This window comes from Martes martes (assembly GCF_963455335.1).
Source record: "Martes martes genome assembly, chromosome: 1".
Taxonomy (NCBI): domain Eukaryota; kingdom Metazoa; phylum Chordata; class Mammalia; order Carnivora; family Mustelidae; genus Martes; species Martes martes.
The window spans coordinates 2,930,876-2,949,244 of NC_137888.1; the positions used below are offsets into that span (position 1 = coordinate 2,930,876).

Sequence of the window (18,369 nt, forward strand, 5' to 3'; positions counted from 1 at the left end):
TGGGTTCTGGGTGCTGGCTGAGACCGGCAGGAGAGAACACCGACCATTCAGACACGAAGCCCATGCTTGGAGGCTGAATCAGACGAGCCGCACAAGCATCTGCTGGTTTTCGGTTATTAAGCAGCTGCCGGGCAACGTCAAGACAAGAATTCCGCCTGAGTGAGGGCTGGACTTCGTCGCAGTCCAAGGGTATTTACTGTGACAGGTGGGAGAGAGCAGGCGTCGGGGAAGATGCCACACTTCCGGTGACAGGAAAAATACAAAAGGGAGTAGAATCATTACCTTATTCCACTCGAACCTATTAAACGGGTTTAAAAGCCTTGTGGAGGGGCGCCTGGGTGGCTCGGTTGGTTGAGCAAAGGCTTCTTGGCTTCAGCTCAGGTCATGATCTCAGGGTCATGGGATCGAGCCCTCACTCCTGCCCCTGCCCCATCGGGCTCCACGCTCAGTGGGAGACTGAGAGTCTCTCCCTCTGCCCCTCCCCCTGCTCACTCACGCTCTCTCTCAATAAAATCTTAAAAAAATAATAAAAAATGAAAAGTATATTAAAAAAAAATTAAAACCCTTGTGGAAATGGAAGCAATACCAACGTTTGTGAATCCCACGTGATTCATCAGACCGGTTTCTGGAAATCCATCTTAAGGAAACAATACAAAACACAGCATCAGTGACAGTCACACAGACGTTTCTGGCCGCGCTGAGAGCAGGGGGACGAGCAAGGATCCAAAAACTGTGCTGCACGGGCAAGTGTGGCGCTGCCAGGGGACACACCACGGCGGGTCCTGCACACACGGCTGTGGCCAGCGCCCCTTGTGTTGGTTCTCAAGCCTTTTTGGAGGTCGGGGGAGAGGGAGCCAACTCCCGGAGAGACGGGAAAATAACCAGTGAAAAACTTCATGCAAATGAAAATACACTCCTACCCATTGCTGGGTTGAGAGCTGCGGGCCACAGCGGCAGAAATCCGGGAAACGCACTGGGGCTCTGCACTCACCCGGGTGGGACACGAGAATGCCCCGCGGGACAGCAAACTCTGTCGCAGGGCTACATCCTTCTGCTGCCCCTACCCCGAGGGAAGGCATGGGAAGTGTTAGTAACGGGGGTGCGGGCGTGGCACGGTGGATTCTCGGTTGCCGCCTGCTTCCTTTCTTTTGGGTAACGTGGCTCTGCTACTTTTATAGTAAGAAAATGCGACAAGGAGACTCTAGCCGAGGTGCTAAGCTGTCAGAAGTAATAAAAGGCCAGGCAGTGATCACAATGGTAGTTTTCAATTCTGGTATTCTTACCTGGACTAGCTCGAAAAATGCGGGATTACAGAAAAGTGAACTGTAATTACAAAGACACTGTGTTGTTTGCTGTGAACCGGACGAGAGGCCAAGGACCAGAATTCAGACGAAGCAAGGTATCGTTCAGGAGTCCGGGCCCATCAATGGCCATGTGAGAACAAAGCAAACCATGGAAATGACAGGGATTCGAGGTGGGGCGGCTGGGCGGGGGGCAGGGGTCCCCTTCAGGTGGAGCTGAGCTGCCCTAACCAACAGGCCCACCTTCCACGCCTGCTCTGGTAGTCGGAGCAACCTCACCAGGACCTGTGACTCTCTCCCAGGAGATGGTGTATCTCGTCCCCACCGGGCACGGGTGCAGAGACACCACCAACACCACCCCAGCCCCTCCACACTACTCACACCCCAGGCGTGTGAGTGACGCTACCATGAATGCTGGAAGGTCCCGCGGCCAACCCAGAAACCCTCTGTAGCCCGAACAGCCCAGAGTCCGCTGTGGCCATCGGGGGCAGAGCTGCTCCACCGGACCCCACGAAACCATCCCCTGTCCCCAATTCCCCCTGCGGAACACGTCCCCGAGCTGACACCCTATGCTTGACGCGGGAGAACAAAAGGCTTCTGTTCCTTCTCTGATACCGAAGTGCTATAACTCAGTGTTTATTTTCTTTGCATTACAGTGGTTAGAATCAGTAGAGCTCCTCGTCTGGCTCTCACAAGAACTAGGTCTGCCAAACTCGAAGGTATCACTACATCCACCAGCGCCGAGCTGGTGAGACAGACTAACGTCAGACTGGGGGCCGGACACAGCGGACCGCAGCCATGCAAGGTGCCTATGACTCTCTGAGGCTATGGCTCACGGGGGAAAACCCCCGTGTACAGATGCTTCTAACTGCACGACTACACAAAGTGCTGCCTATTTGCTGTTTGCTGTCAAAGGGACACGGATTACGCACGGCACAACCGGAGCGGGTTTTATTCTGCTGCCCAGACACCGGAAGCTTTCTTCTCTCAAGGGAGCGCTCAGTGGCGAGGGGACTCCCGTCCGGAAGAGGGCTGGGGCATCCTGAACTTGGACAGGTCCAGGTTGAGGTCTAAGAAGGTGTACGGGGTGTAGTCATGGTGCTGGAGGTTCCTGTACGTGGTGTTATCGAACGGCTCGGCGGGGCTGGCAGCCTGAGCGGGCTCTGCGGGGGGAAAGCAAGACCTGTGAGGACACGGGACAGAAGGGCCTCCGTGGGCTCGGCTCACAGACACCCGCGCACCCAGCACTCCTCACACCCCCCGCCTGAAATAAACGGTCCAAACAGAAAAGCCTGTGGAAGCAACAGGGTCTTCAGAAGCAAAATAAAGGAATGAGCTGAAAACGTTTTCTAAAACACACCCGCTTCCCAATGGGACGGTTGCGAGTCCTTGACACCCGACTTTGTAGAACTCTGAAAATGCCTACGATTACGGCCACTTAAAGATGCAGGAAAAAACCTCAGATCTGTCAGAGAGCGGTCTCATCACACACCACGTGCAGGACAAGCTGTTCCAAAGCGAGCCTGCTAAGAATCTAGACAGAAGAAAGTCAGACCCTGTTTTAACGACACAACCACCCGCTCAAGGGGGACAGAAAGGACGTGTCGAGTTTTCAACTTTTTCTGAAAAAGTTGTTGGTATACTGTAGATTCAGACTAAAATATAAAAACTGAAAACTTTATTTCCTTCTGTGGAGAATGTCTGGTCATCCTAGAAGTCAAAGTGTGTGGTTGAAGTAAAGGAAATGCAGCCTTTCCTGCCCCGGGGCCAGGCGGTGTCAGAGGGCAGAGGTGCGGCTGGCGGGGACCGCGGGCGGAGGGGCCGGGTGGCGTGCCTGCTGGTCCCGGACTTCCGCCATCGGGGCTCTCCCAACATCTACTTGGGGGGCACGGAAAAGAACCTAAACAGATTCCCTACTTGGATTCACAGCAAATGCTTTGTTTTTCATGGGTTCAGTTGTATTAAACAACCCGACATCTTTCCAATCTCGAGGAAACACTCCGGAGGCGTGTAGGGACATCTTCAGAGCAGACACAGGGATGGTGCTCACTGAAGGGAAATACGGGTTCAGAAAACTCGTGTGAAAATCAAGCCCGCCAGAAAGCCAGGGGCCAGGCGGCGGGGGCAGAAGACTGCCCGGGGACACCTGCAAGCGGGCTGTGCTCCCGGGCAGTGGCGGCCTCAGCCTCCAAAGGGCATAAGGAATGCAGGAAAAAGAACACGTCTGTAAAAAATCAGAAGGAACCTGTTTTCAAAATCGTTTGCAATGTGAAAACCCTGCCGTCATCCTAAAGGTTTGGGCGCTGCCCTGCAGTTTACAGAATGACTGAAGCAGTGCGGCTCCGCTGTCTTGACCAGTCTGGCAAGCGCGGGCACTTCTGCATATTAATGAAAGAGGGAGAAAACGGAGGGAAGAAAACACATAAATTCTGTCCACATAACACAACCAGTAACAACGACCACATGCTGGACATCAGACAAGAGGGGGCGGCTTTAGGAAGACCACAAAGCAAACAGGAAGGGGCCGCGGCTGTTAGCAACGCATTTTACAGACACTCTGCGGAGCCCGGCTCTGCGCCCAGAGCCCTCCCCGCCGGCCGGCCTTGACCCAGCGACAGCGCACGCCCTCTACACACGTCACTGCACCGCCACGCGGTAGCGTAAAAGGAACAGAACACTAAACATTTATGACAGCAAAAGAGCGCTTCATAAAAATTCAGTATGGGAAAACGGAACAGCCCACTGTGTTTTTTGGGTTAATCAGAGAAGGAAGCACCACCCAGGGGAACGGAGACGGAAGCTGCTCCGGGCGCACCTGGGCCGCTTACTGCTCTAACTCCCCAGACCGGGCCTGTCCCTCAGGCCTAAGGAATGGAAAGGCTCCGCTCCCTGGAGGCCCTCCCAGCAGGGCGAGCACGGCCCACGGGAGTCCCCCAGACCCCTTCCACGGAGAAGAGGCTCTGCAAGTTCACGGAACAAGGTTTAGGGAAAGGACGTTAAATGGCTGGGAAGGGGTGGGGGGGGGGCGCGGGAAATGACCCAGGGCTCCCACTTCCGCCTAAATGGAAAGTGCCCCGGGGCTGTGCCAATTCCGACAGTCCTCTGCTTATCTGAGACTCGGCCCGGGGCCCGCTGCCACCGCAGACACGTCTTCACACCGCCTGGGCCTCCAGCGGCCCACCACCCGCACAGGAAAGGAGGTTCTCGAGAGAGCAGAGGTCAAGGTATACCCTGTGTGTCGTCCCGCTCTGCCGGGCCAGGCGCCGACGCCGTCTCGTCCTTTCCCTCGAGCTCCAGGCCTGCAGGCTTCACATGCTCTACTGGTGGTACCTGGTCTTCCAGAGTCTCCTCTCGAGCCTGCAGGACTCCTCCCATTATCCGCTTTCCCGAACCTTCCCCGGCGACCGGGGGAAACACCCCTTCCCCATCGCGTTCCAGGACCTGTTTCTCCAAACGCCCATCTCTGGTCTCAGGAGGTGCCTGCAGCTGCCCCGCTGCTCTGCTTGCTTCTGACGACGGCACAGGACTGCCAGCCGGCTGTGTAGACAAGCCTGACTTCGCCGGCGCAGGGCTGCTAGCTGGCTGTGTAGACGAGCCTGACTTCGTATGGTCAGGTGAGGCTTTTTTAACTTCCAGTGGTTTGGGACTTTCTTTATCTTTTTCACTTGATCTAAGTATTTTCCCCATTTGTTTCTCCTTTACGTTTTGCTTCATCAACTCCTTATCTGCTTGCAACCTGGGTGCTGTGGTTTTCGGTTTCGTGTCGTTTCTGTCCTCTAATGGCTTCACGGGGGCCCCTTTCTTTTTTGCCTGCCGGGGCCTCTCTGGAGGGCTCAGGTCTGGCTGTCCCTGGTGGGACCGGGTCTTCTCTTTGGTGGAAGCTGCGATTTTGGGGGCTCCGTTTTCAAGCGAACGGGAGGCCTGCGGTTTGGGAAGGCCTCCTCTGCCCCTGCTCGTCACCCGAGGGTCAACCGTGGAGCCGCCGCCCTCCTCATCAGACTCCGAGTCAGAGGAGCTGGACGACGAGGACGACGAGGATGACGAATCACGTGTCCCTCCCCTGTTCTCCTGAACAGCTCTGGAATCCGAACCCTGTTTTCTGAATGGAGGCAGAACTTTTTGAGGAAACTCTACCAAAGTCTTTCTTGAAAAAAACTCTGGAACCCCTTCGTCTGTGAATAGCACGCTATCCTCGGGACTGGGGCGAGGGCTAGTTACCCTCCCGCCCGGATTCACAACTGATGGGTAAGGACTGGGTGAAGACAAGTTTTTAGACAATTCAGCTGCTGCTGGGGTGGCTAGTAGCTTGCCCCTCTCCTTTGGTTCCACTACATCTAGGAAATGGCATAAAGAGGAATATTATTTTCAATATTTTGTAAAACAATCTAAATTTATCAGTAAGTCAAAGACATTTCATTACTAACAACTTGTTATCATAATATTTTCAACATGATCAGCCTAAGAAATGTTCCAGGGGACACACTCTTAGGTCAAAGCCAAGCCACGTGACAGGGAACAGTGAGACACGTACAGGTTTTTCTTCGCAGCTGAAATATTTAAAAACAGGGATTTTTACCAACAGAAGTAACAAACTTGTCTCCACTTTTTGCAATAAGAACTTCTTTGATGGTAATTTCATCCAAATTTCAAATAGTTAAACTATAAAGATATTTCCTAATGACTACTGAGGGTTTTAGAAATGGGTAATTTCTTAAATCTTTAAAAATCTGATGGTTCTCAAATGTTAAGAAAGTCATCCACAGCAGATGAGCCCGAACGTTCTGGGAAAACACCCCCCACCCCCCAAAACCATAGGGCACTTGGGTGGCTCAGTGGCCTCCGGCTCAGGACGTGATCTCAGGGTCCTGGGAAAGAGCCCCACATAGGGCTCTCTGCTCAGCAGGGAGCCTGCTTCCCCCTCTCTGCCTGCCTCTCTGCCTATTTGTGATCTCTCTGTCAAATAAATAAACAAAATCTTAAAAAAAACAAAAACAAAAACAAAAACAAAGACCAGGACAGGGACAAGCGCCTGGTTTGCATTTGGGTGTGTGTGTGTGTGTGTGAGAATGCTGGGGGGGGGGTGTGATGGGGTGGGGAGAATGTCATTCAAATGAACGCGCCCCTTCAAGAAGAGAAGTCCTTCAAAATCACAAGTCATCTGGGGACTTCCTCAGCCACAGAAAAGTATTACACAACCAAAAAGGTCTAAAATAACTTGGTGCGTATATCATTGGAAACAACAGGTTTTAAGCCGGGGGGAGAAAAAAAAAGAAATAAGTGCTAATGTAAAACTCTTGCATTCTGTAGAGTCAATCATTAAAAAAATAAGATTGCAGGGGCGCCTGAGTGGCTCAGTTGGTTGAGCGACTGCCTTCGGCTCAGGTCACGCTCCTGGAGTCCCCGGTTCGAGTCCCACATCCGGCTCCCTACTTGGCGAGGAGTCTGCTTCTTCCTCTACCTCTTCCCTCTCATGCTCTCTTTCTCTCTCTCTCTCAAATAAATAAATAAAATCTTAAAAAAAAAAATAAGATCGCATAGTACACTGATCAGAACCTACTTCATTCAATTTTCTCAGGTGGTAAATCTTTTCTAACCATAGAGACTTGAAGAAAAACATAAGACAAGTGTTGTAAATCACAATTACTTTCCAAATCTAAAGCAAAACTTAAAAATACACTGCAGCTGAGCAGACGCCAGACGCAGGGTCTTTGTTCTCTAGTGCGGGGCTCTATCTCAACCTAAAGAGACCGTGACCATTCTCTCAAGTGGAAAGACCCGTAGTCCTGACTCTACTGTCTTCCCAGTATCCACAGCGGCTTCTCACTCTGGGCTCTGGGCCCTACACGTGACAGAAGGACAGGAAATGGTCGCAGAAAACGGAGGAATAACCACAAATCAGAAATGGGCCACCGAGAGGAAAACGGGCATGTGGAGGGCTTGATGGTTCGGCCAGAGCAGATCGTGGCGGCTCACGCCCACCCCCTGCACCACCCCCTCCAGCCCCGGCATCCCTACCGCAGCCACCACTGGCCCCTCCGCCAGCACCAGCTCTGCCACCTCCATGCCTCAGCCAGCCCAGAGTCTGCATCCCGAATGCCCTGACTCTCAGAACACACATGCAGCTCCAGGACCACATTCAACACAAAAGCGAGGCAAAGGAGGGGCGCCTGGAGGGCTCGGGTGTTAAGCGTCTGCCTTTGGCTCAGGTCATGATCCTGGGGGTCCTGGGATCGAGCCCCGTGTCATGTTCCCTGCTCAGTGGGAGACCTACTTCTCCCTCTCCCACTCCCCCTGCTTGTGTTTCCTCTCTTGCTGTCAAATAAATAAATAAAAAGTCTTTTAAAAAAATGAGGCAAAGGAGTATATGCACACTTGAACTCTTTCTCTCTCTAGACTGTACCTGAATCAGCTCAGAAACTTCTAGTGGCCCCCACACCCACTAGCCTAAATTTTCTTTTCTTTTTTTTTTAAGTTTTCATTTATTTATTCGACAGACAGAGATCACAAGTAGGCAGAGAGGCAGGCAGAGAGAGAGAGGGAAGCAGCCTCCCCGCCGAGCGGAGAGCCCGATGTGGGGCTCAATCCCAGGACCCCGGGATCATGACCTGAGCCGAAGGCAGAGGCTTTAACCCACTGAGCCACCCAGGCGCCCCTAAATTTTCTAAGTATAAAAAGTTACGTTAAAATAGGGCGTATCTTAGATAGACTGCTTTGAACAGAAAAGTTACAATGCCTGAATCTTCCAAAATATTGTTGTGGGGATTTTAAAAATTGCAAATAAGTCATCAAAATTACAGTATAGGTTGGTTTATTGTCTACTGAAAACGGAAAGAAAATTTCAAATGGGATCAACAGTGGTATCATTAGAAACTGAAAAGGAAATTTCTATAGTATGAAAAAAGAATGTTTTAAGGTGTCTCTTTTTTTTTTTTTTAAAGATTTTATTTATTTATTTGACACAGAGAGAGAGATCACAAATAGGCAGAGGCAGGCAAAGAGAGAGGGGGAAGCAGGCTACCTGCTAAGCAGAGAGCCTAGATCGATCCCGGGACCCTGGGATCATGACCCGAGCTGAAGGCAGAGGCTTTAAACCACTGAGCCACCCAGGCGCCCCATTAAGGTGTCTTTTATTCATTCTAAAATTACTGGAAAAATTCCACAGAAAGGCTAATAGACTAAAATAAAGCATTGCATTTTGCATTTAAAAAAAAATATTTTGTGTATTTGAGAGAGAGAGCGCGCGCGCGCTCATGCAAGAGAGCGCGAGCTGGGGGGACAGGCAGAGGGAAAGGGAGAAGTGGACTCCCTGCTGAGAAAGAAGCCTGATGTGGGACTCCATCCCAGGACCCTGGAATCATGACCTGAGCCAAAGGCAGATGGTTCACCGACTGAGCCCCCCAGGCGCCCCTGCATTTTGCTTTTCAACGAGCCGATTTCTGACCCAGTGCAGCACAGGCCCGAGGTCCTCTTGGGACTCAGAAGGAAGTTACCACAATGGGCTGGAGCTGCCACTAGGAGCCACTATTCCGGAGACCGTACTCCACTGCGCAGTGCAGAATGTCACCTGAAAAACAGCCGTCTGGTGTAGAGAGGACTGACGGCTCTCACCTCATGACCCTACTGGTTTGTTCTCACGAAGTCTTTGTCTGGAGGGAGGAAGCCCATATGCTGGAAGTTCTAGTTTGATGCTGACCTTCCTTGAAAAACATATGAAAGCGCATCGCTACCTAACTCTAGCCAGGGAGGCCCAGCACAGGCTGGGGCCTTCCGCGGACTGTTTCCACTGTCAGAGACCAGATAAACGACCACAGCAGCCCACACACAATAAAGGTCTACGAGCTCTAGTAGCAGCACCGAGAGAAGTCCTACCGCTTCTCTATCTCCTCTCAAAACGGAACTTGTACTTCCCTGATCTCTTTTCTACTCAGATGAAAAATGAGGGCATGACCTTCAAGTTTTAGTGGTCTCCCTATCAAAGCTTTTTTTAAAAAAGTTTTTATTTTTAAATAATCTCTACGTCCAACATGGGGCTCGAACTTACAACCCTGAGATCAAGACTTTCGTGCGCCACCAACCGAGCCAGCTGGGCACCCCCAGTGGTCTCCTTGTTAGAGGCAGAAATGGCTACTGCTGTTTGAAGTGGATTAGGCACGTCAGAATTCTTCTGTATCTTCTCACTGGGTCACAGAACTAATCTTGGCCACAAAGCACACTCAAAAACAAACACACGTCTCCACAACAGCTACTCAAATTTTATATGCTAATTAAAACTTTTCCTTTTGTACATGTACAGGACTATAAAGCTGGGTTGTTTTTTTTTTTAATGAATACCTGAGAATTGAGATTTTTTTTCCCAGAGGCAGAACAGCACAGCGATGATGAGTACAGACGGTGGGGCCTTACTGGCTGGGTTCACGTCTGGCTCTACCACTGCCGTATGTGGGACCTTGGGCAGCTCACGGACCTCTTCCCGCCTCTACTCTGTCGTCTGTACCGCAGGGACACTAACAGTGTCCACTCACAGGGTGCTGGGGACCAGACGAGAGACTGTATGGAGTGCCGCGGACAGTGCCCGGCACTTGGTTAGGAATAAATACAGCAAAGCCCTATTTCCGGAGAGTCCTCGCTTTTCAAACTGAGGTGAGGACGGGAAATGGATGATTAACTCGGGCTTCCTGACAGATTCTTCACGAAGTGACACAGGAGTTATTAAGTCAATACTGACCGAGGCAAAACCCAGCTAGCGCCTGCATTCGAAGGAACGTCAGCGCTGGGGAGCCCGGCGGTTCTGCGGGACGGGGGACCCACAAGGAGACCCTGGACTCGGACAGCTGCGCTGGCGGCCCCCCCTCGGGAAGGACGCATGGGCCACAACAAGTGGAGCTCCAGGCGCAATGAGCCGGAAGGCGCTCTGTAACCCAGGGTCCCGCCTCTGAGGCGGAGCCTTTGACTAGAGATGCGACCCCAAGGGTGGGCGCTTGGGGCCCAGTCTGCATGCAGGCAACTTCCGTGAGAGCTTCCGAAGCCACGGAGTGGACAGGGCTTTAAGCTGGCAATGTGCCAGCCAAAAAGACACTCAACCGGTCTTCCAAGTACTGACGCTTTCTTTGGCAGACACAGAGACCTGCACGCATCCATTTAGAAGCATCCTTTCCTTTTCCTCACACAGGGATAAGAGATTTTTAAATTGTGGGACACAAACCTACTGTGATTAGAGACAACGTGATTCTGCCTCCCGTTTTCCCACCTGGAAGCACTCTGTGACGGACACAGCACGCACAAGCACCTCCCGCTGGCCCTGCTCAGGCAAGAAGGCTCTGTGTCCAGGGGCGGGAACGACACAGGCCGGAGCCCAACTCCCAGCTCGGTCCTCCCTTCTCATAACTGCACCCAGAACTGTCCCAAGACCCAGCACCCCATCCCGCTCACATATCCATTAGCCCAGTGCCATAAACCTAGCACAGAGGAGTGCAGATACAGGACTAAAAGTCATCAAAGGCAGCGATAACCTAAGTGATGAGATGAAACTTATCATCAGTAAGCACTGGAAAAGAATGCCGAACACGTGCCGGGCATAACGCAGAATCGAACTGACATTCTAGCTGTAAACATTTTTTAGGAGAGATTATGGCGCTGTGGTTTTGCTAAAAAGGGGGAAAAAAAAAAGAATACTGGGTTTAAAACTGGACTGAGTTAAACAGAACAGGACATTCTGAATTAAACAGAATTCGCCTGAGCTGCCATCCAGAAGGGGTATTTCCTCAGCCAACATCGACAGGGCAGGAAAGGCAGCTGGGGACCAGCAGACCCAACAATGGGCCAAAATTTTAAATGCCACCAATGGTTTTTGGTGCATACTAAGGAGGAACAAAACAAAAACTATCTAAGCACTTTCAAATACTCAAACTGAGGAAATGGAAAACAATGAAAACAAGACCAACTCAGATGATCATTCCAAACCACATATAAAGGTTTGCAGAAACTACAATATACATCTTTTATTTTTTTAAGATTTTAAGTAATCTCTACACCCAGTGTGGGGCTCAAACTCACAACCTGGAGATCAAGGGTTTTACGCTACACTGACTGAGCCAGTCAGGTGTCCCTATAATCAGTTATTAGTAATGAACAGGCAGTACAAAAGAAAATTACCATTAAGTATTTAAAATATACTGTTGCCTTTTCTATTTTCCTGCCACGAGCATATGCTACATCGTATTTGGGAGGAGAAACAAGAAGTAAAAAGCAGCAATCAGTCAAAATGACTATGGAAACAGCTGGACATAGATCAGACACAGAGCTTCATCAAAGTAAGTTGTAATGGAAAATGGTGCTTGTCCTTAACTCCCTCTCCACCGTCATAAAAGGATGCTTTGGGGTGCCTGGGTGGCTCAGTGGGTTAAAGCCTCTGCCTTCGGCTCGGGTCACGATCCCAGGGTCCACATCGGGCTCTCTGCTCCGCAGGAAACCTGCTTCCTCCTCTCTCTCTGCCTGCCTCCCTGCCTACTTGTGATCTCTCTCTGTCAAATAAATAAATAAAATCTTTACAAAAATAAAAAAATAAAATAAAAATAAAAGGATGCTTTGCAACCCTGGACCATGGCCAACCAAAGTCGGAGTTTCAGAGACACTGAGAAAAGCCACAACTGGGGGAAGAAAAGCAAGGTGGGTTTCTGAGCTGCCACGGGGCTGTGGGATCTGTACTCGGGCCACCTCAATGCCCCAGCCTTCGCACTCTGCACCGCTTGCTACGTGTTAAGAGTATGGCCCTTAGAAAACACAGGCAGAACTGGTTCGGGGCTAAATATTGAGTCAAACTCTGTTACATGTCTGATGTGTTTGGTCTAAACTCCATCACCTATCTTATGTCTGATTATAATCTGGACACTGCCAGAAATGAAGAATCAGGGGCGCCTGGGTGGCTCAGTGGGTTAAAGCCTCTGCCTTCAGCTCAGGTCATGATCCCAGGTCCTGGGATGGAGCCCCACATCGGGCTCTCCGCTTGGCAGGGAGCCTGCTTCCTCCTCTCTTTCTGCCTCTCTGCCTACTTGTGATCTCTGCCTGTCAAGTAAATAAAAAAAATCTTAAAAAAAAAAAAAAAAGAAATGAAGAATCAAATCATGGGGTCAGTAGAACTTTTCATGCGTGGAAAGCAGACTGATTTATTTACTCTGCACTCTCTTTCCCTTAGGACTATCATTAAAATCTTACTTTTTGGTGGACTTTGCCTCTTGGAATTCGGCGGCAGTCCCTTTTCGCTCTTCCCTGACTCTGCAGAGAGGGAAACCGTGGAGGCAAGTCCTCGACACACTCGTGCTTCCAGGAGCATCGTCTGAGAGAAGAACGGACAGATACAGACATTTTAGAGTAAAGCCATTCAGAAGCTGTCGCGACACAGAAATACTACGTGTTATTACTAAGCATTCACATGCTCTATTTCTCAGAGTTACTACAATTTCCAAAACATGTGTATTTTGGAAAATACCCAAAAACTGTAAGAAAAAAACCCCACAGGACAGTCATTATTAACTACGTAACTGCAAGAAGAGTCAAGGCAGAGCTGTAGTCCCCGATTACCTTTAACCCACAAAATACTGACTGTGCAAAACGCTCTCCCAGGCCTAGAGCGCTCAACAGAAGAGACACCGTCCGGCTGTCACTCACGCGCACGCGAGTAACCACCGCTCCCGAGCCGCTTTCAGGGCGGGCGGCGACCGTCTCACGCACCGGAACGTCACCGGGCGCACAGGCGGCGCGGGCCGGGCGCTCCTCCAGAAGCTGGTGCGGAGGGGCTGCCTCTCCGGTGCGCGCGAAGGCAAACGCGTGTTCTACGTTCACGACCGCAAGCAGGGGCGTGTACGCGGCGGCGGAAACAACCGCTCGGAACCGGGGGCCTCCGGGACTAGACGGCGGACCCTGAAGCCGGATCCCGCCTCCTGCACTGAACCCTCCGCGCTTCCCTAAGAGCCGCCACGATTTCAAGTCCCGTGAGGCGGCCGCACACTTCTGCACGGCGGGAAGAACGCCCTCGTCCCTTCCGCCCTCACAGGCGGGGTCAGGCGGGCGCCCCGCGGCCGCCCGGTGCGTCACCCGCGGAGCCAGGCCGCTCCGAGCTCCCTCCTCCCCTCTGCGGCCTGAACTCGAGGTCAAGACATGTCCTCAAAGGTCCCGACGCCGGGGGCTCCCCGAGGGATCGCGGTCCGCCGAGGGGCTGGGGCCCGGCTAGTGCCCGCCCCAGCGGCCGCCCGCGGGCCCGCGCCCTCTCCTGCACCCGGGAGGCGGGTCAGCGGCCAGCAGGACGGCTGGGGATGGCCCTGGCCCCACACGGGCTCCCGCCGCCGGCCCGGCTCCCCTGTACCTTCAGCGCCGCGGACCGTCCTCGCCGCAGCAGAAGGGAGGCCGCCATGACGGGGACACCGGGGAGGACCGGGCGAAGGCCGGACGAGGCGCAGGTCGCGCCGGGAATGACGCCACCGCTGCGCGCGCACCGCCGGCGAGGTCCCGCCCCCAGGGCCGAAGGCGCCAGTCACAGGCAGGCACGGGGGCGGGGCCGAGGCCGGGACGTGCGGGCGCATCCCAGCCGCCTCTGCTCCGCGGCTCAGGCCCCGCCCCCGGGCGGAGCTGCCAGTCACCGGCGGGGCGGGCCCCGCGCGCGGCTCTGACCCGCCGTCGCACGTCTGGTGGCCGCGCGCACGTCAGCCCCGGCCTGGGCGGCCCTCGGGGGCCCTCGACGGCGGGTCGGACGCAGCCCGCGGCGCACGGTGGGTAGTGGACGCCGCTGCTCGTCGCCGGTGCTGCCGCCACCTCGGGCGGGGCCCTGGGCGCGCTGAGCCCGGCGGCGGAGCAGGAGGCTCGGGGGTGCAGGCCGCGCGGACCGGCGTGTCGGCGGCTCGCAGAGCGGAGGCCCGAGTGCGCGGAGAAGCGGGGCCGGCCTGGTCGGCTCCGCCGTGGGTCGCGCCTCCCTGCCCCGTCCGGGGACGGCTGGGTCCGGGGACGGCTGGACGGACGAGCCCACTCCTCCGACTGCACGGGCCCGCGGGGAGACTCGGGGCAGGATCGATGGGCAGAACCCGGTCCCCCAGCCCCGTAGCCAAGGGGACTGGAGAATGGAACGCGACCTGCCACCAGTCACCCAGGGGCAGGGGGACAGCCCGAGGTCCTTGGCATAATAATGCGAAAGGGGTCCCTGGTCTCTGCAGAAGGGAAAACCTTGACAACAGATTTACCCTTTTTTTTTTTTAAGATTTTATTTATTTGACAGGCAGAGATCACAAGTAGGTAGAGAGGGAGGCAGAGACCGAGGAGGAAGCAGGCTCCCTGCTGAGCAGAGAGCCCCATGCGGGGCTCGATCCCAGGACCCTGGGATCATGACCTGAGCCGAAGGCAGAGGCTTTAACCCACTGAGCCACCCAGGCGCCCCTACCCTTTTTTTAAAAAAATGATTTTATTTATTTGACAGACGGAGATCACAAGCAGGCGGGGGGGGGGGGGGAGGCAGACGTGGGGCTCGATCCCAGGACCCTGAGATCATGACTTGAGCCGAAGGCAGAGGCTCAACCCACGGAGCCACCCAGGCGCCCCAGATTTATCCTTTTATTTTTATTTTATTTTTTTTTTTAGTTGAGAGAACAAGCAGGGGAAGGGGCAGAGGGAGAGGAAGAAGCAGGCTCCCTGCTGAGCAGGGAGCGCACTCAGGACTCCATGCCAGACTCCATCCCAGGACCCTGGAATCAGCTTGAGCCGAGTTGGAGGCAGAGGCTTAACCTACTGAGCCACCCAGGTGCCCCAACAGAATTCTCCTTTACTCAAACCAAATTCACTCTGTTGTCTCCAGCGGAAAGTTCAGGCTTGCCTTGTAAAGCCTCAAGAATAAAGTGTCAGCCTCAAGAATCACATGAAGAGGCTAACCGCATGGGGACCAGTGTGGTCACCAGTCACAGTGGCCTGAGGAGAGTTCGCCTACTGATGAGGGTACAGAAGGCAAGCCGGGGACGAAGCAGAAGCTGACACCCCACAACCCCCCACCATGGAATATATGTGGCATCCCTCAGGCACTCCTGGCTGCCCTTAAGGAAAAACAAGCAGTTAACTTGTAGGGATCACAGTCCTGCAAGGCCTGAGTCTCCCTCCATTTACACATGTCCTGGTGATGTACAAGGAAGCAGCTTTCTTTTTTTTTTTTTTTTTAAAGATTTTATTTATTTATTTGTCAGAGAGAGAGAGAGAGAGCGTGCACTGGCAGACGGAGGCAGAGGGAGAAGCAGGCTCCCTGCCGAGCAAGGAGCCCGATGTGGGACTCGATCCCAGGACGCTGGGATCATGACCTGAGCCGAAGGCAGCCGCTTAACCAACTGAGCCACCCAGGCGTCCCTTTTTTTTTTTTTTTTAAAGATTTTATTTATTTATTTGTAGGAAGCAGCTTTCTTATCGGTAGCCAAACTTCCCGTGACCCATAACTTTCCTGAAACCTTAACAGCACCCTCCCCTGCGTAAAACTGAGGGAGGGTGAGGCAGAAGGAAATGTAAATAAAACTGAATTTCTTTTAAACCTGCAGGCCATTGGTGAGGGCGTGTGTGATAGGAATGTCCCAACTATCTTACTGTTAACGCCTTACTAGAGGGGTAAACAACCTTAACTTGACAACAGCAAGGCTTCTGGCATCCTGTGAGTTGTCTTTAACACAGGAAAGTTCCTTCTAGAAACCTCCCTTTTTCCTCACCGACCCCATAGTAGATAATCAGCGACACTCACAACCTCTGGGGCAGCCGCTCTTTCTGCCCACGAGTCCTGTCCCCTTGCTTTAATAAGCCACCATTGTGCACCAAAGATGTCTCAAGAATTCTTTCTTGGCTGTGGGCTCTGGACCTCACCCCACTGAACCTTACCTGTATTCCCGAACCCCATCAGTATGGTTGAGGGGAGCCCTGGCAAAGTAGAGACATGGGGAGCCGGGGGAGCCGTGCTGGTGGTTTTCCAAGAAGCAGTGAGATTGCGGGTGAAGGTAACTATGGCAACAGGGCAAGACCAAGGTCTGAGCCTGGCGGGAGCAGGACCTACTGGGAAGCTAACGCGGCAGTCAGGGAGGACGGCGGGGGCTACGTCAGGACGAGGGAACGGACAGGACAGGCCAAGTGCAAGAAGCGAATACAAGGTGTTGCAGGAAAACCAAACAGCAGAGGCAGGGGAGAGGGGGTCTGTGCCTTCGGGAGTCTTCGCGGAGCGGGGATCATATCGTGTTTTCCGATCAGCCGGAAACCCGTAGACTAGATTCCGTTTCTCCTGCACCCATCACCTTGCCCAGCAAGAAATAACTCGGCAGTTTTTAGGCAAAAACCTCAAAAACTTATGTTTGCCTATATTTCCTTATTAATCACACAAAGACCTAAGTTCCTCCAAATTCCCCTTCAGTCTCCTGAAGGCCAATTAAACATCTTTTTTTTTTAAACATCTTTTTTAAAAAAGATTATTTATTTATTTATTCGACAGAGAGAGAGATCACAAGCAGGCAGAGGTGGGGGGGGGGAAGCAGCCTCCCCACTGAGCAGAGAGCCCAATGCGGGGCTTGATCCCAGGACCCCGAGATCATGACCTTAGCCCAAGGCAGAGGCTTAACCCACTGAGCCACCCAGGCGCCCCCGATTAAACTTCTTTTTAAGATAACTGCAAAATGGAGCATCTCTTGGACCCAGCCCTGGGCTCGAAGGTGTTTGGGCCGAAAAGGAAGAATCCTCAGGTTCCTGCCGCCCCCACACTTACATGCACTCTCGCCCGAGATGCACACGCTTTTTAAGCCCCAAAGGAAATGTGTTATGGCATTTTCTATGTAAATTAATACAACTTAATTATATGTTTTACATGAAGCCTGGGTTTTTTGTTTGTTTGTTTTACAAAGCTTTCAATAACACTGGTTTTAAAATATTGTCATTGTTTTAAAGATTTATTTATTTTAGAGAGTGTGCATGCATGGGAAGGGCAGAGGGAGAGGGAGAGAATGTCTCAAGAAGATTCTGAGCTGAGGGGCGCCTGGGTGGCTCAGCGGGTTAATGCCTCTGCCTTTGGCTCAGGTCATGATCCTAGGGTCCTGGGATCGAGCCCCGCATCGGGCTCTCTGCTCAGTAGGGAGCCTGCTTCCTCCTCTCTCTCTGCCTGCCTCTCTTCCTACTTGTGATCTCAATCTCTCTCTCTCTCTCTGTCAAATAAAAAAAAAAAAAAAAAAGATTCTGAACTGAGCACAGAGCTCAACTCGGGGCTCAGTCACTGGGATCACGACCTGAGCCGAAACTGTTATGCCCATTTAACGGGTCCGTGATTAAAGGAGTGAGACTGATACAAAGCAAAGGTCCAGCAAAGCTTTATTTCGCGCCAAGCATCAAGAATCAGACAGACCGTCAAACACACCGGTCGGGGACGCCCCTACAGAGAGGACGACCCCCCCCTGCTTTCCAGACTAACTTTTATAGAGCAAAGGCCAAGTGGTTGGGCCTGGCCACACACAGGTGGCTAATTGAATTACAATTCACCCCATAGTAGCCATGGAAACTAGCCCATCACCTCGGTAGCTAGGAGACAGTATGCGCCCCCCGCTGATTGGCTGTCTCCACCTGGCCTGACCCACCCTTGTACCTGGGCTTTGTTACCTGGACTGGTTTCCAGGACTCGTTTTTAAGTCCCCTGGGGGAAGGGGAGCAAGGACAGTTTAAGGGTTAAACAACAAAGTCATTGTTTAACTTCAATGGAAGCCTCCGGCTAAAATAAAAATATAAAATAGGTCCTTACAGAAACCAAGAGCTTAACTGACCCGGCCACCCAGGTGCCCCTAAAATGGTATTTAGGATGACCATAGTATAGTATGCCTTACTCTTAATGAGATAATTTTCTTTTTAATAAGAGAGAATAAAAACAGGTGGCTAGCTCAGGGGACGCCCGGGTGGCTCAGGGGCTTCAGCGTCCTACTCCTGGTTTCTGCTTGGGTCATGATCTTGTCGTCATGGGCTGGAGCCCCGAGTCGGGCTCCATGCTGAGTGAGGAGTCTGCTTTGGGTTCCCTCTTCCTCCTCCTTTGCTTCTC

At 52.6% G+C, this 18,369-nt stretch overlaps 1 protein-coding gene across 2 annotated transcripts; it reads right to left on the reverse strand.

The window, feature by feature from the left end:
- Nucleotides 1-1,244: 1,244 nt before the first annotated feature.
- NDUFV3 (NADH:ubiquinone oxidoreductase subunit V3) lies at nucleotides 1,245-13,797 on the reverse strand. 2 transcript variants are annotated; one of them, XM_080815801.1, is made up of 4 exons: nucleotides 13,660-13,777; nucleotides 12,513-12,633; nucleotides 4,532-5,635; nucleotides 1,258-2,464 (listed from the first exon to the last, which is right to left on the reverse strand). In XM_080815801.1, the coding sequence occupies exons 1-4, from the start codon at nucleotides 13,705-13,707 to the stop codon at nucleotides 2,301-2,303; spliced, it is 1,437 nt and encodes a 478-aa protein (XP_080671927.1). In that variant the 5' UTR covers nucleotides 13,708-13,777; the 3' UTR covers nucleotides 1,258-2,300. The 2 variants fall into 2 exon arrangements, with proteins under 2 accessions (XP_080671928.1, XP_080671927.1); XM_080815802.1 differs by lacking the exon at nucleotides 4,532-5,635 and having other exon boundaries at nucleotides 1,245-2,464; nucleotides 13,660-13,797.
- Nucleotides 13,798-18,369: the final 4,572 nt, after the last annotated feature.